Source organism: Rhinichthys klamathensis, unplaced genomic scaffold, assembly GCF_029890125.1.
Source record: "Rhinichthys klamathensis goyatoka isolate OS25496 unplaced genomic scaffold, OSU_Roscu_1.1 h1tg000330l_1, whole genome shotgun sequence".
Lineage (NCBI taxonomy): Eukaryota > Metazoa > Chordata > Actinopteri > Cypriniformes > Leuciscidae > Rhinichthys > Rhinichthys klamathensis.
In genome coordinates this window covers 1,105,001-1,122,929 of record NW_026606845.1, presented here as the reverse complement: position 1 = coordinate 1,122,929, position 17,929 = coordinate 1,105,001, and the positions used below count along the sequence as shown (strand labels likewise).

General features: G+C 39.7%; 1 protein-coding gene and 1 long non-coding RNA gene across 2 annotated transcripts in view; both read left to right on the top strand.

Moving 5' to 3' along the window:
- The first annotated feature begins 671 nt into the window (after positions 1-671).
- LOC130105871 (CMRF35-like molecule 7) lies at positions 672-1,336 on the top strand. The gene is made up of 2 exons (XM_056272071.1): positions 672-877; positions 981-1,336. Exons 1-2 carry the CDS (start codon positions 838-840, stop codon positions 1,301-1,303), a joined length of 363 nt encoding a protein of 120 aa, XP_056128046.1. The 5' UTR covers positions 672-837; the 3' UTR covers positions 1,304-1,336.
- Positions 1,337-14,330: 12,994 nt separating this feature from the next.
- The window catches only part of LOC130105893 (uncharacterized), a 7,904-nt gene continuing 4,305 nt past the window's right edge, over positions 14,331-17,929 (top strand). Inside the window, exons 1-3 of the long non-coding RNA XR_008809680.1 lie at positions 14,331-14,439; positions 14,882-14,983; positions 15,123-15,172. This is a non-coding gene — a long non-coding RNA (uncharacterized LOC130105893). The remainder of the gene's footprint in view (positions 14,440-14,881; positions 14,984-15,122; positions 15,173-17,929) is intronic.

Here is a 17,929-nt window from a genome sequence, read left to right as displayed (position 1 = left end):
AAAGCAGCTGAATATCCTGATAAATCATTGCAAGCAACATATAAATAAATAAATAAAACTCCATCCTGCAAACCAAACAAAGGAAAAACAAACAACCCACAAATATAACCCATACTGGGTTCATAACACTTAAGAATAGCTTCATCATTATAATATTAGGAGGCCTTTAGCTTCAGTTAAACATGAGATGTCTTCGGCTCACACTTGCTAAACAGGAAGTGAAACTACAGCCACAGGAAGAGCTTTGAGGCTTCAGCTAAACACACATTTCCCACAATGCAACTCTTCTCAGAGCTCATATGATGGAGAAACAGTGATCTTAATGTTCAAGCAATTTTCTGTATTATTTATAGTTTGTGTAAACGACAGTGTTTTCCCATGCTGTCGATTACCACAGAAAATAACCCTAACAAGCTTTTCTTCTTCATCTCATGTCTTTATCATTCAGAGTTTGGCAAAGATTGTTTCCTTAAAATGTTTGACATTTTTTCTTAGAGTGGATGATGTTTAACATTTAATTAACATGTTTTGAATATATATATATATATATACATATAAGCATAAAGCTGTTAAACATGTTAAAGGAGGACAGCAACAGGTTGTGGTTGATGAATTCACAGTTTATTAGCAGTTCAAAACTGAGAGCGTTTTCACGCCTAACGCCGCATGTGAAACACAGAGATCACAGATTCTCATCACGTGAGATGAGAAACAAGTGTATTATTTTCCTCTCCACCGACAGATGAGAGCAGTATTATTGCTGTTTGAGTTTCAGAGAGTCGTGTGAGGAACTACTGAGAGTTTCAGACTGATTTTCTGAACTGAACTGATGAAGAAATGAAGTTTCCACTGATAGTTTGTGTGTTTCTGCTGACGGGTAAGAGCTGAAGATCTCTACTAAAAGTGTTTATTATCTAATATTATGGCAGTGTACATGAGTAAAGCTGTGTGTGTGTGTGTGTGTGTGTGTGTGTGTGTAGTGAGCAGTTCACTGTCTGTGGACATTACAGTGAGAGGAACAGAGAGAGAACGAGTGAGCATTACCTGTCCTTATCCAGAAGGATATGAAAACTCCTACAAATACTTCTACAGAGGAGTTTACGGAGAGCGTGTCCTTATACTGCGATCTGATGGAGAGTCCTCAGTGTTCAGTGGCAGATTCTCACTGAAGGATAATCGTCAGACCAGATCATTTACAGTGACCATCAGTAACCTGAAGATGGACGATGCTGGACCGTACGGCTGTAGAGCTGGATGGACACACTACCTAGACATCCAGCTAAATGTGATCAGAGGTGCCTGATATTCATTATTAAATCTGCAGTCCGTAACTTTTGGCGCTCTAGAGGTTAATAAACCGCTGAGTCTGAGCCGGATCTCCTTCTCTCTGGCAAGTCACACAGGCACTGGATTACTGGATTACTCGTCAGCGGTGCGACCGGTCTAAAGTATTCCCAATATAAACACTTATTATAGGTATTATACCGTAGAGAATCAGGAGAAGACAGAAGGTTTGGAAAATTGATTCATGACGTTCTCGCTCATTAAATACATTTATTAATCTGTTAACACAAAACAATTACGGACTCCAGCTTTAACACCAATCATCATTCATGTTTATTGTTATATGAATATATTTGTTAGAGCTTGACGGCTCTTCTTCATTATGATATTTGTAAGTTATTATTCTGGCCTGCTTATGTCTCTTTCTCACACATAACAGCTCTATATAATGATATTTGTGTTTTCAGCTTCACAGACAATTACTGGATACAGAGGAGAGAGAGTTGACATCAGATGCTCATATGAATCTGGATATGAATCAGATTCAAAGTATTTTTGTAAAGGGGAGTGTATCTATGGATCTAGAATCATCATGGTTAAATCAGGATCTCCTGCTAAAGACGAGAGATTCTCTCTGACTGACGACACGACGGCCAGAGTTTTCACCGTCACCATCACTGATCTGAGAACAGAGGATGAAGGCCAATACTGGTGTGGTGTGGAGAGGAGTATTACTGATGTCTATTCAGAGATTGTGTTGCTGGTTATGTTGGGTAAGTGATTAAATATGTTAATAGCAGAAATGAACTGCATGGAAACAAGCTGAGAGTGAGAGATCAAGTCATTAATCTTGTGCAAACCCCAAATCCAGAAAAGTTGGATCATTTTGTAAAATGCAATACAATCGGGGATCTGAGATTTGTTAATTCAGTTTCAATTTTATTTGAGTGGCGAAAGTGCAAAGGAGAGATTTATGATATTAATGTCTATTCAGAGATCGTGTTGCTGGTTAAAGAGGGAGAGATCAAGTCATCAGGAGTTTGAGTTGTTTCATATTATTCATATTCATAATCTTTTTTTCCACCTTCAGAAAACAAGACCACTGAGGTTTCAACAATCGGCTCATCTTCAGTCTCAAGAGAGTCAGACCTGAATCCATCCAGCGGCGTCACAGATCATCAGATCTCCTCAACAGGTCTTCATCACTTCATCTCTTCATCACTCCATCTCTCTATCTCTCTATCTCTTCATCTCTTCATCTCTTCATCTCTTCATCACTCTATCTCTTCATCACTCCATCTCTTCATCTCTTCATCACTCTATCTCTTCATCACTCCATCTCTTCATCTCTCTATCTCTTCATCACTTCATCTCTTCATCTCTTCATCTCTCTATCTCTTCATCTCTCTATCTCTTCATCACTTCATCACTTCATCACTTCATCTCTTCATCACTTCATCTCTTCATCACTTCATCACTTCATCTCTTCATCTCTTCATCACTTCATCTCTTCATCACTTCATCTCTTCATCACTTCATCACTTCATCTCTTCATCTCTTCATCTCTTCATCACTTCATCTCTTCATCTCTCTATCTGTTCATCACTTCATCTCTTCATCACTTCATCTCTTCATCACTCCATCTCCTCATCTCTTCATCTCTTCATCACTTCATCTCTTCATCTCTTCATCACTTCATCTCTTCATCTCTCTATCTGTTCATCACTTCATCTCTTCATCTCTCTATCTCTTCATCTCTCTATCTCTTCATCACTTCATCACTTCATCACTTCATCTCTTCATCACTTCATCTCTTCATCACTTCATCACTTCATCTCTTCATCTCTTCATCACTTCATCTCTTCATCACTTCATCTCTTCATCACTTCATCACTTCATCTCTTCATCTCTTCATCTCTTCATCACTTCATCTCTTCATCTCTCTATCTGTTCATCACTTCATCTCTTCATCACTTCATCTCTTCATCACTCCATCTCCTCATCTCTTCATCTCTTCATCACTTCATCTCTTCATCTCTTCATCACTTCATCTCTTCATCTCTCTATCTGTTCATCACTTCATCTCTTCATCACTTCATCTCTTCATCTCTTCATCACTTCATCTCTTCATCTCTCTATCTGTTCATCACTTCATCTCTTCATCTCTTCATCACTTCATCTCTTCATCTCTTCATCACTTCATCTCTTCATCTCTCTATCTGTTCATCACTTCATCTCTTCATCTCTTCATCACTTCATCTCTTCATCTCTCTATCTGTTCATCACTTCATCTCTTCATCTCTTCATCACTTCATCTCTTCATCTCTCTATCTGTTGTAGCAACAGTGACTTTGTTTGGGGAAATTATTTAACTCAAATGGGGAATATTATTCATTAGATAATGAATATGTAATCGCATACATAAATTAAATTATCCCAAATAGGGAATGGACTAAACATTACCATATATGAATAATTAACACGATTGATCGTAGTAATTATTGATATATAGGTCAGTTAAGTCAGATTAATTATCAGGGTCAATTTACATGTGATTCCAAATTAGTTTGTCATGCATCCTGGTTCGTCCTGCGGACCGGAGCCGAAAACTTCCTTATATCACAAGATTACCTGCCTGTATACCGAGTGAATATTTTCCGCTGGCCACACGGAAGCATCTGCTCGTATACAGCACTTTCAGATGTTTAAAATAGTTAACCGAGGTAGAGCTTTGGTAACTTTACAGACCTTTGACATATTACAGAGACTTCAATCATGGGACAATGAGACAGATTCGATTCAAAGGATTATGGAATTTAATAACACAATACTAAGGGTTATATAGACTACTAAAAATCACGCAGGAGTAAATAATATGCATATCAAAACAAACAATTAATACAGGATTGCAATATGACGTATTTAAAAAGAGACAGTTAGAGTGAGAGAGAGTGAGAGAGAGAGAGAGAGAGAGAGAGAGAGAGAGAGAGAGAGAGAGAGAGAGAGAGAGAGAGAGAGAGAGAGAGAGAGAGAGAGTGGGTGTGAGAGAGAGAGAGAGGCTTAAAAAACATATTTATTTGATCATTTATCATATATCATTCCAATATTTCACCCAAAAAAAAAGAACTGCAAAAACATAAATAAATTAAAAATAAATTAAAACACAATCCAATCAATACAGATTACAGCCCTTTCATCACATCTTTAAAACCAACATTTCATCCTCCCCAACCTCACACAAAAAACTTCCCACTGACCACAATGCAGAAAAATCCATAATATTATTAACTAATTTGAAATAAGCAAACTCAATTTTAATCCGAGCAGCCACCATCCCCTTCAGAACTCTCTCTGCATCAACTGAACCAGCTCCCAAGATCCTGTTTTTACGTGTCTTCCAAATTGCCATCTTGGCTGTTCCCAAAAGTAATTTAACAAAACCACTTTTCTTCTATCACTGACTTTGTACTTTGGACCACTAATAAAAACTTGATAGGAAAATTCCTCACCCATTCTTTCAAAACAAACCTCTAAAAAGTTAAAAAGACCTCCTAACCTCCCACAATGGATAAACAAGTGATCAACCGTTTCCTCCGTTCCACAAAAAGGACATTCCCTCCCTACTTCTGGATTCAGGTGCGCCACGTGTCTGTTCGTAGCTATTATACCATACATCAGTCTCCACTGTAAATCTGCTGTACGCTTCTCAATAGGAGGTTTGTACAGAGATCTCCAGCATCCTCTGAAGCCTGGCCCAAACACTTCTGTCCACCTCCATGTTTTAACTCTTCTCAAAACAGTTTGATGAGACACTTTAACACACACAATGTATAATGCCTTTTTGCCAAGATCTTGAAATAATCCCAACTCTGGAGTTTTAAAGGACACAAAGGAGTCTTCACCCTCTGCCCTCTCCAGTGCAGCAGAGACCCGTATTGCTGGAAACCTGTAGCTCCATCCCTGCGAAGGCGCTCCCAATGCTTCTCTGCAGGCTCCAGGCAGCGCTGAGCGCACTTCATCCAGCATCCGACCCACCAGACGTAAAGAACGTAATCCTGTCTTGTGCTGAATTGAATCTGCCGTCATCCACCCATTGTCATCCCTTAGATGTTCGATCTTCGTACACCCCGCTCTGACCAGACAGTTCCTCACACTGCTTGAGGACAAAATGTTTGTTTGTATCAAAGAGTTATGAAACAGGGGTTCTCCCATAATCCAGTCCTGGGGTCGCAAAATCTCTCTGGTCACAGAAAACGTCCTGTTCCACACCTTTAGCATGGACTGGTAGAATGAAGTCAAATGATTCAAATCCAGCTCATTAACTTGCAGTAAAAACAGCTGCTTGTCGTATCCCAGATTCGATGTTCCTCTCAACAGAGCGCATGCCACACCCGTCCAGCCCACGTCCTCCTCATACAAAAGTCTCTGCGCCGCCTGTAATCGAAAGGTATGGATCCTGCTCCTTATATCGATCAGACCTTGTCCCCCCTCTTGAGTTGGAAGATATAGAGCTGACGCAGGAATCCAATGCTGTCCTGACCAAAAGAACTCCACCAACTTTCTCTGGATACTTTTGACAATGTCATCTGGTGGCTCTAAAACGTTGAGTCTGTGCCATAACATGGAAGCGGCCAGGTTATTTGTAACCAAAACTCTACCCCTATAGGATAGCTCTGGCAATAGCCATTTCCATTTAGACAACTTAGCAGACACCTTCTCCAGCAAACCCTCCCAATTCTTTTTTCTATAGTTTTCTACTCCTAAAAACACTCCGAGAATTTTTATACCTTCTCTTCCCCAATGCAATCCCCCAGGAAGTGGAGGTGGCCCACCATTTCCCCACTGGCCCACAATAAAACCATTACTTTTCCCCCAATTGACCTTAGCTGTAGACGCTTTCTCATAAACATCCAAACTCTCACATAAAATTTGTATATCTTCTTGCTCAGTAACAAAAATAGTTACATCGTCAGCATAAGCCGACACAAAGCATCTCGACTCCCTAGGGTCACCTGGAACTACAAAACCCTTTAAACCATTTCTTAATTTGCATAACAGGGGCTCAATTGCTAGACTATAGAGTTGGCCTGAGAGAGGACACCCCTGTCGAATACCTCTTTTCACCGGCAATGGATAAGTCAAACCATTCCCCATCTTAAGCATTATTGAAGCCCCTTTATACAATAACTTGATCCATGAAATAAAACAATTCCCGAACCCAAAAGACTCCAAGACTTTAAAAATGTACTCATGACCCACCCGATCAAAAGCTTTCTCCTGATCAATAGACAAAAATCCAACATTGCAATTTTCATTAATAGACACATCAATAACATCTCTTATTAAAAACAGATTGTCCATGATTGTACGACCCGGAATACAATAAGTTTGTTCTCCTTTGACCACAATGTGCAAGTATTTTTTTAACCTATTGGCTAAAACTTTTGCCAATATTTTATAGTCCGAGCACATCAAAGAAACAGGGCGCCAATTTTTTAAAAAACCCAGATCTCCATTTTTTGGTAAAAGGGAGATCACAGCCCTCTGACAGCTAGATGGTAACATTCCCTTTTCAAAACATTCACAACAAACTTCATAAAAATCTTCACCTAAAACAGTCCAAAAAGTCTTGTAAAATTCAGCAGGCAAACCATCTATTCCTGGCGCACGCCCTGTGGAGAGCTGCTGAACTGCATCTGAAAGCTCGTTAAGGCTGATCATGGTGTCAAGCTTTTTCTTATCCCCAGGTTGCAACTTTGGAAGTCCTTGTAATAGTTGTGCCATGTTCTCAGAATCACAGTCAGTATGTCCATACAAGTCAGCATAAAAATCCATAGCCATTTTCCTCATTTCTGTCGGATTAGATGTTAAGATTCCATTTTCCTTGCGCAGGTGAAGTATGCGCTTTTGTTGTGCAACTTTCCGCTCCAGATTAAAAAAATAAGAAGTGGGAGAGTCAATGTCCTTGATAGAAGAAATTCTTGCTCGAATTAAAGCGCCCTTCGCTCTTTCCTCTAAGATGGATCTTAATTCAAGTTTCTTATTCCTTAAATCATTTTATAAAACGGTTAGTTCCAATCCTTGATTCTGATTGGTCAATAGCTGTGCTTTATTCACGATAAAACACGGCTATGACCGCTTCACCCAACGGTTCTATGTATCACTACACAACACCCCTAGCAACCACTCTTAGCAACTTAAACAGATGTTTCATCTCATTGATATTGTTCATTTAAAGCTAGAGCAGAGCATTGTGAGAGATCGAGTAAGCGAGTGTACCTGCATTTACAGTAGACGTAGCATTTTCCTTCAGGTCAGTCCTATATTCATAATAAAAAAAATGCGTTTGAATGTCCGCTGCATATTTTGTCCTTTTAACAGTCATGGGGTTTTCCGTGCATAACGTTAGTCATCTGTCAGTTGCGTCTGTCTTCTCCGTGATCACAAGTTCGAGTCCTTTCAAAAGCCTTCTCTACAGACTCACTCACTCACTCACTCATAAAGACAGTCTTTGCCGCCATCTATTGGCGAAATAATATATGTAACTTCTGTTGCTGTTCACGTTCCGGGACTATTTTTTCCAGCGGAAGGCAGGCTTTTAGTGATTTTACTTCATGAAAGTTGCATAGATACATATTTTTCGGCTTTAATATTTTTATTGTGTGGCAACCGTTTTATAAAAGCAATAAGGTACTCGAGGCAAGTGTACCGCCTCTCGTACCTTATTGCTTACAGATACACCCAAAACATTTACATCCATCACATTTTCCATATCAATAATTTCCTTCTCCAACTGCTCAATTTTCTTTTTAACACACACAGTAGTATTGTAGGAAAAATTTTGACAAAAAACCTTTATCTGTGTTTTCCCCACCTCCCACCATTGTGCTATTTTTTTTCAAAATTACCTTTATTCAACTTCCACAATTTCCAAAAATCACCAAACTTTTCACAAAAAGACCTATCCTGCAGCAACTTAGTGTTGAAATGCCAATAGAACTTGGGGCGTGTTAAAGTAATAATGTTAAAATCTATGATTGCAATATGATGATCCGAAAACCCGGTAGGGAAAATGTTAGCATTAGATACTCTGTTCATGCTTGTTTTACTTATATATATTCGATCTAATCTTGCTCCAGTTACATTAGAATCTAGTATTTTAACCCATGTATACTGTCTAATTCTCTTATTCATGTTCCTCCACACATCCATCAAGTCAAACTCATTAATAATATTCTGAAGAGCATTACTAGACGGTGGATGAGACTCCTCTCTGTTCCTGTCTAACAGAACATTTGTAGTGCAATTCCAATCCCCACCCATTATTATGGAAGAATCATTATCACATTTTCTTAATGCACTCTGCAACTTCCCAAAAACTTCCACACGATCTGAGCCATTGTTTGGAGCATAAACATTTATGAAAATAAATTTTAAGTCATTTATCTCCCCAGCAACCATTAAAACTCTACCCTTTTCTATCTCTTCAGTTGACAAAATTCTCAAGTTCAAATTTTTTTGAAAAAAGAATAGCCACTCCAGCACTCAAGTTTGACCTGTGACTGAAGACGCTCTCCCCCTCCCACCATCTACACCACTCTACTTCATTATTACAATCTGTATGAGTTTCTTGCAAAAAAGAAACATTTACATTCTTGATATTAATTAATTCTGCCACCATTGCTCTCTTGCTCCTGTCTCTCCCTCCGTTAATATTTAAAGAGGCTACCCTTATCATCTCCATAGAAAATATAAAGAGAAAGAAAAGAGAGACAGAAAGAAATAAAGAGTGTAGTAAAGCCATCCTGAGTGATATGCAAACCATTAATTCAATTATTTGAATTTACGTTTTATAGGGGTTTTATCCCTTCTCAGTTTTGCAAGAAACTTTTTTAAACGAAATCTCTTTCTCTGACTGAGTTCATCTTCTCCAACCTTCCTCTGCCAATAACGAACAGAAGTCTCAAACCTCTTCAGATCAGAAAAATGATTACTTACATCAACAGATTTTCCAAAGGTTTCGTCCAGGAATTTATTTATTTCATCTAGAGAATAAACCTGCTCACAGCTTACTTGCGAAACATCTGACATGTCTGAGAAATCAGACAACCCACCACCATCATCATCATCATCATCATCACCACCACCACCATTGCCATCATCATCCATTCCCTCATCAACCATTTCTGATTGCACCTTCTTAATCAAATATACTATCTTTCCTCTTTCCAAAACATCACCTTTCAAACCGCTTACGTCATCATTCGTCTGGCTTGTATTCTCTGAACTCTCCACAGTATCACCCTGCTCAGACCCCTTTACCACAGTATCACTCTGTCCAGACCCTTGTACCACAGTGCTTCTCTCAACAGCCACATCAGTTACAACATTAACTCTCTTCATTTTTCCCTGTTTTGTCTTACTACCAGAAGCTTCCTCTGTATCTTTTTCATTATTAGTGGATGGATCTTCTACTATCATTCCTTCCTTCAAATTTGAATCCACATTCTGAACCTCATTATTCACCACTGCTGCTTCATTTGGTACACTACTCTTTTGTACTTCATTTTCATTCCTCTTATCTGAAGTATTGCTAGGGCCTGCTTCATTCTCTAGTTCAACTCTATGAGGACAAGACAGCCTGACATGTCCAATACTCCCGCAATCAAAACACCGCATTTCTCCCGTGCTCGCGTACATCATGTACGACTTGCCCTCAAAAACACACCGAAAAGAGATATTCAGCGTCGGTTCTTTTAGAAACATATACACCTGTCGCCTAAATGACAACACATGCTTTAAAGCGGCATTCTTACAACCAAGTGAAACCGTTCTAATTCCACTGGCAAGTTTCCCAAATCGAGAAAGCTCTCGCTCAATGTCGGCATCGGGGATAAAAGTCGGAACGTTGGAAACCGTCACCTTCGTCGTGATTGAAACTAAAGGTTGAACAGAAACAAATGTGCCACTTACCGATATCCCGCTCTCGATCAAACCATGAACCAGATTTTCTTCCTTCAAAAATACCACTACGGCCTTGTTCATCCGAGACGCCGAAATAATATTCTCATGGCCCACGCGCTCTGCCACGTCCAGTAACACATCCTCTACAGGCACACCTGCCTGGGTCACACACCTAATCCCATGCCGGAGCGACAGGCCTGACGCCTGCACACTCGCGTGAGTGTGAGACGCCATCCCTACCTCCGACACGAGACAACTCTCGCGGAAAACAAACTCAGTTTTTTATTTTTTTTTATTTTTTTATTAAAACTTTTTTACCTTTTTCAATTAAAATAATCGAATACAAGAAAAAAGCAAGAAATAGTGAAAAATTGAAAAGTTCCTCTCACCTAGATCACCCTCCCATGCATTCCCTTCCCAATTCCCAGCATGCACCAGAGAGAGAGAGAGAGAGAGAGAGAGAGAGAGAGAGAGAGAGAGAGAGAGAGAGAGAGAGAGAGAGAGAGAGAGAGAGAGAGAGAGAGAGAGAGAGAGAGAGAGAGAGAGAGAGAGAGAGAGAGAGAGAGAGAGAGAGAGAGAGAGAGAGAGAGAGAGAGAGAGAGTGTGTGTGAGAGTGAAAGAGTGAGTGAGTGAGTGAGAGAGAGAGTGAGAGAGTGAGTGAGTGAGTGAGTGTGTGAGAGTTCAAACAGTTCAACAGAGACCCAAAGGATTCCAACATTAATCTAGACAACTTTAAAGGGGTCATATAATGCCATTTTTGTACAAGCTAATATGATTCTTTAGGGTCTAAATTAAAAGTTTGTAATATACTTTAATTAAAAATTCTCATTAGTATTGTAAGAAAACACTTATTTTACCTGGTCAAAAACAGCTCTGTTTTCAGCACGCCGTTTCAGTGCATATGCCTTTAAATGATCATGAGCTTTGCTGACTCCGCCCCTCTGTTCTGCGCATACACCGTTTGTAACACAATAACCACACGTTGTTCATTATAAACGTGGGATTATGAATTATATTGAGAACGTTGTACATAGAAAACATGCTGTAATGTACCCTGAGTTTAAACCGACGCATTCATCGTGAAGCGTGCAGCTGGCGATTTGCAAAGATTATATAAATATTAATATAAAGATTAATAAAACGTTACACTCACTTTAGTTCTTCTGAAGGTTCAGTAGGAAGACGAATAGGTTCCGATCCTTTATTCAGGTGCAGCTTCTCAGCAAAACCAGCTTTACACTGATCCTCGTTTATAAAGCAGTCCACTGAGAAATGATTCGGCAAACATGAGAGCATTGGCGTTGCTCGTGGGGAATATTCCCTTCGAAAACAAACTCAGCCACTGCGTCTTCAGCGGTTCGGATTTAGGAACATTAAAATGACAGCTGTGTTCGTTATTACACCCAAGAACAGAACACCACAATCGCTTAGACGCCATTCTGCTCATAGACAGTGCTCCAGCATATCAACAATGACCGCGCCGGTCCGCGCAGACTATGATTGACAGGACGAGCGAGGGCGGGTCTGTGTTGAAACACAAGCTGTCAATCAACAATCGCGGGAGGGGCGTCCGTTTTATTGACGTCACTAAAACGAACGGCTCAATTTGAGGCAGGGGAAAACAGATAAGGAGATTAAAACAAAAACACTGGATGGATTTTTATCATTATATGATGGTTGTGTACAGGCACTGCCAACACACATTTCAGTACAATCAACTTGTAAAAGTGCATGTACCATTATATGACCCCTTTAAGCAGCCCTTAATTGAGATTTGTACGTTACTTTTACGGCTTCTTTGTGTGCAGTTGTGTTACAAAGGCAGCGTGGTTGGAGTTGTCTGGCACGTCTTCCGGTAGGAGGCAGATGTTTGCGATTGCTTCAGCTGCGGCCCGTACGAGAGGCGATTAATCTTAAACTTGTTTCGTTCGTGAATGAAACCGAACTATCAACTGAGGTAGATCGAAAGAAAGCAACTTAGATTTAAAACAAAGTAGAAAAACGACGAAGAAGGAAAACTCCGGCTGGAGTTTAGCAGGAAAGTTTAGGAATCTCTCTCTGGCGTAGGAAACTGCACAGAGGATAAGGTGGCGGTCTATTTTGAAGGGGCGAGGGACACGCCTTTCTCAGTGTTTGATCCAACCGTTTTGCAGGAGGGCGGGTCGGCAGACCTTGTGATTCACGCCCTCCCGGATCATGTGCATAGGGGATAAAACTTGTTCGAAATACACTTCTAAACTAGTATTAATAAAAGCATGCATCATATTACATTTTGGGTTGATGATTCAATCTTCTTTGATTATTCTGATTACAACCATACCAAGTTCGGCATTCCTAGGGCTTAGTGAAATGCAGATACATGATTTTTCCGTGATTAAACGGATGTTAAATTGATCACATATCATAAAAGTTTACAGTTATACCAGTTTTGTCACCAGGGAATCATGAAGCACAACCAGAAAAACATTTCACACATTTTACAGGGTGATTTTGACCATAGTGTTCAGAATGATTGTCTCTCGTGTATGTGTGTGCGTCTGTGTGTATGAGCGAGTTCACCCGGCGGTCGGTCACGCGGAGAACTTTTGGTCATCTTCTGGTCTGTGTATGTGTGTGTGTATTCAGAGTTCTTAGAGGGGGATTCCACGTGTGTGCGCTTATCTGAATGGACAATGTTCGTCTTGTCACCTTCGGAGGGGTTCTTCCGCGTGATTCTGATTCCAAGATAGGCTCTTTGGTCACATGTCTGTGTCACATGTGATAAGCAATGCATTTCTTTGTTTAACCATTCGTGGCAAACGCCAGTGTGTGAATCAGAGTCAGTAATTCAATCAAGTCCAAGCCCCATTTGCTTTGTGTGGCAAATTACAACAGAGAGACTTTGTGATTGACTCGGTAACCTAATCAACAGTCCCAATGACCCTTACTTTTGTCATAGTCTCTGAATTAAAAGAATGCAAAACCAGCAGTTTAAGAAAATGGCAGATCTGACCATGGCTACACTGTTCATCACTTCATCTCTTCATCTCTTCATCACTTCATCACTTCATCTCTTCATCTCATCTCCTCATCTCTTTATCACTTCATCTCTTCATCACTTCATCTCTTCATCTCTTCATCACTTCATCTCTTCATCACTTCATCTCTTCATCTCTTCATCACTTCATCTCTTCATGTCTTTATGTCTTCATCTCTTCATCACTTCATCTCTTCATCACTTCATCTCTTCATCACTTCATCTCTCCGTCACTTCATCTCTTCATCTCTTCATCACTTCATCTCTTCATCACTTCAGCACTTCATCTCTTCATCACTTCATCTCTTCATCTCTTCATCACTTCATCTCTTCATCACTTCATCTCTCCGTCACTTCATCTCTTCATCTCTTCATCACTTCATCTCTTCATCACTTCAGCACTTCATCTCTTCATCACTTCATCTCTTCATCTCTTCATCTCTTCATCACTTCATCTCTTCATCACTTCAGCACTTCATCTCTTCATCACTTCATCTCTTCATCACTTCATCTCTTCATCACTTCATCTCTTCATCACTTCATCTCTTCATCTCTTCATCACTTCATCTCTTCATGTCTTTATGTCTTCATCTCTTCATCACTTCATCTCTTCATCACTTCATCTCTCCGTCACTTCATCTCTTCATCTCTTCATCACTTCATCTCTTCATCACTTCATCACTTCATCTCTTCATCACTTCATCTCTCTGTCACTTCATCTCTTCATCTCTTCATCACTTCATCTCTTCATCACTTCATCTCTCTGTCACTTCATCTCTTCATCACTTTATCTCTTCATCACTTCATCTCTCTGTCACTTCATCTCTCCATCTCTTCATCACTTCATCTCTTCATCTCTTCATCACTTCATGTCTTCATCACTTCATCTCTCTGTCACTTCATCTCTTCATCTCTTCATCACTTCATCTCTTCATCACTTCATCTCTCTGTCACTTCATCTCTTCATCTCTTCATCACTTCATCTCTTCATCACTTCATCTCTCTGTCACTTCATCTCTTCATCTCTTCATCACTTCATCTCTTCATCTCTTCATCTCAACATCTCTTCAGCCTTTAATATGCTGTATCTCTGGTTATTTCCTCACCGGACACAGGTGAACATCTCTCCACATCTCAGCGTTCGTCTCTCTCCTCACCGCAACAGGAGGTCAAAGGTCTGACAGACGTTGTCATGGCAACATGACTTTCAATAAGCCTCATATACATCTAATTTCATGCTTTAGATGAAGTTCCTAAACGTAAGTTAGGGAGGAGCGAGCCCATCCAATCTTTCAATCAACAGAGTATATAAGGAGCATCTCCCTAGTATCAGCTGTTCCAGTATCCCTCCACCTCCCCAAACTCCACCTTCATCTTAGGTACCTTGCCCTTTAATTAACAGGTCCTACATTTAGCCACTGGGGGGTATATCAGAGCTCGAGTTGAAGCTGCTTCATCGAGCCCCTCTCCAGCGGACAGCAAGCCAAATAAGTTTAACCTAATATCTTAAAGATTTTATGGGCAAACGAACTCGTTAATCTTTGATTAAGTCACCAATTTGTATCTTTTTTTCTCTGATATTGTGATTCTTCTGGCTGTTTCTCTTGTGTTTTTCAGGTTCATTTGTGATTATCATTATCACTGCGGAGGCTTTAGTTTTACTCCTGATAGCATTTCCACTGATTATAGTGGCTGTGCGGATGAGAAAGAAGAATAAAGGTAATATTTCACACTAAATACTTGGTTGGGTTTGTGATGAAATGCATGAGAACTGAGTTAAAGGATCTTATAATTATGAGCTATAAGATAACTGAAGAAGTGAATATGTAAGAAAGACTAATGTTGATCTATTGCTCAGGTCTGCTGTCGTCCGCCACTGTTGTGTTTAATCCAGTGATTTATGATCAGGTGAGTCAGCAGAAACTGATGATTATGGTTATTTATTGAACTCAAGGTTTACAGTAGTAATTGTGTTCGCAGATCCATTGAAACACAACCAGATTTAATGTCTTGCTCAACACTGTGATGATCCTGAAACAGGACTGTGTGTTTATGATCTTCAGGCATTGAATCTCTATCAGCTTGTGTGTGAATTATCATATTCATGTGTAAAAACTATAGACTATCTTTGATTGAGTTTTTTCTCTATTAACTTAATAACTCTTGTTTCTGTGATTATAGGTCAAAGACACTGGACGCTTCTGTAATCTAGAGGACAGAGACACAGAAACAACTGTATTTTACAGCTGTGTTTCATAAACTATAACGTCATATGAGACTCGAGCACTCCTTCATAAACACAGATGAGTTCATTACACCAAACCTCAGGCTGGACACACACTTGAAGATTTTAAACCCCAAGAGATCAGGGGTCGCGGCCAGATTCAATACTTGTCACAAATGACTTTTGTCCGAAAACTCCTCAATTGTGTGATTTCATTACTATTATTTTACTTCTCCTCATCGCATCGGTCTATCACAATTTTAAAATATAATAGTTACAATATAATATACTAAATCATCTTCATCCTCGTCATTTTCATCGGTTTACTGAACATGTGTAATAATCAAGCTTGTCTTGTCTGTTCATTATAGAGTTCAGAAAGATCAGATTCATCTTCTTGAATCCAGTATTTGGTGTGTGTTTTTATTGTTATTATTAGTGATGGGAAGTTTCTCAAAGCATTATTGTATCACACACTGTACCGATGCTTGTATGGAAATGACAATACCACGGTTCCTGTTTTGCTTTGTTCTTTTCCCGCCACTCCTTAGTTGCCATGGACACCTTGATTATGAGTTTCAGTTCAGCTGTGTTAAGCCCCGTTCACACTACACGCGACTTTTTCGCTGCAAGTCGCCAGCCGCTGGCGATGAGGTCGCTAGTGGGCGTTCCCACTACTGGTTGACTAGTATGACATCCAAAAGACAGCGAATCAGCTTTCTTGTCGCTATCAGGGGCTGAGGAGAAGGATCACGTGCGCTCCACTCCTATTGGTTGTCGCTCGCGAAAATCGCTCTTCATTTGCATAAAGTTAAAAATTTCTCAACTTTGTCGCGTCGCCAGACACGCCCCATCTAGTCGCCAACGGTCGCTGTCGCGCGTGTCGCCGGAAGTCGCCCGCTCACCATTGAAATGAATGGTATCACGTCGCGTGTAGTGTGAACGGGGCTTTAGTCATGATCTCGATAGTCATGTCAGCTGTGTCTTGTTTCTTTGATTAAGTCCATGTGTATTTAAACCCTGTGTTCTCTCTCAGTCTCTGTCGCTTCTCGTTAACGTTTGTTGTAATGTGGTTTTCTCTTGCTTTTGTTCCTGGTTCCTGAGTGTTTTATTAAAGTCTTCCTTCTAGAATTATTCCTCGTCGTGATAATTTTTTTTAAGTACCATGTTACGTAACAATTATGTTGTGTCTGTAGTTATTAATGTGAATATCGTTTCCTTGTTGGATGTTCAATGCAAGGTTTGTCTGGTTTCATCTGTTCACTCCTGCTGGTTGATGTTGTAACTGCACCGTTCAAAAGCAGCTGAATATCCTGATAAATCATTGCAAGCAACATATAAATGGCACAGATTAGTTTGGGCTCCCAAAAGAAACTGCTATTGAGATGCTTAATAATAGCTTTATCATTATATTAGGAGGCCTTTAGCTTCAGTTAAACATGAGATGTCTTCGGCTCACACTTGCCAAACAGGAAGTGAAACTACAGCCACAGGAAGAGCTTTGAGGCTTCAGCTAAACACACTACATTTCCCACATTACAACTCCCAGAGCATGCGATGTACGATCAATAATGAAAAAAATCCCACAATGTACGATCATTTCAGAATTCTGTGGCACTTCAAATGATGGTTGTTGTAATCATGGGCTTCTATACACATTGATCTAGCTGTGGATTACGTCTACTGTCATGATTATGTCTTCCATCTCATCTCACGTTACTTGTCTTCTCGGCCAATCATCGTGGAGAACTCACAAGTTAACATTCCCTTTGTATACTGTATACAAAGTTGTATATCATAATCATGTCATCTCTGTATGTTTTGCAAGAAAAAAGTGAACATTTAGGTCAGTTGTTGCCAAGCGGAGGTCAATAGTTTAGCAATAAAGTAATTTGCAGGTTGTGTCAAAAAGTTGTTGGTCTAGCCCTTGTGTTATGTTGCGGGTCAATTTGACCCGTTTCGATTTTCAAGTTGTTGGAAATACTGGTTAACTTTTGTTTTTTTTCTTGATATTTTGTGACTTTTTCTCATTTATCATGATGAACATGCATGCAAAGTTTCAACATGCTGATGTGTTTTGACATATACAAACAAAATTACTGTTACGTTCGTGATGTTCGCGGGTCAATTTGACCCTCATAGACAGCCATTCAAAAGCAACTGTACAGACACAAAATAAAAACATTTATTTTCTGTATGTAAGGGCACTTCAACTCCAGTTCTAACGTGCAAGTGCATCTAAAATTGCTCTAACCCTAACCAACTTGAAAAAGCTAAAATTACAGTGTTCTTTGTTTTTTTTTTTACAGTGTACAAAATCTTTGTCAGACACAGATAGTAAAATAAGCTCTCATTTCAATATTCAAAATATCTAAAATACCTAGCTTTTAACCAAAACTTTTATGTAGGATTTTTAAAGGCAGCTTCACAGAGCCAAAAAA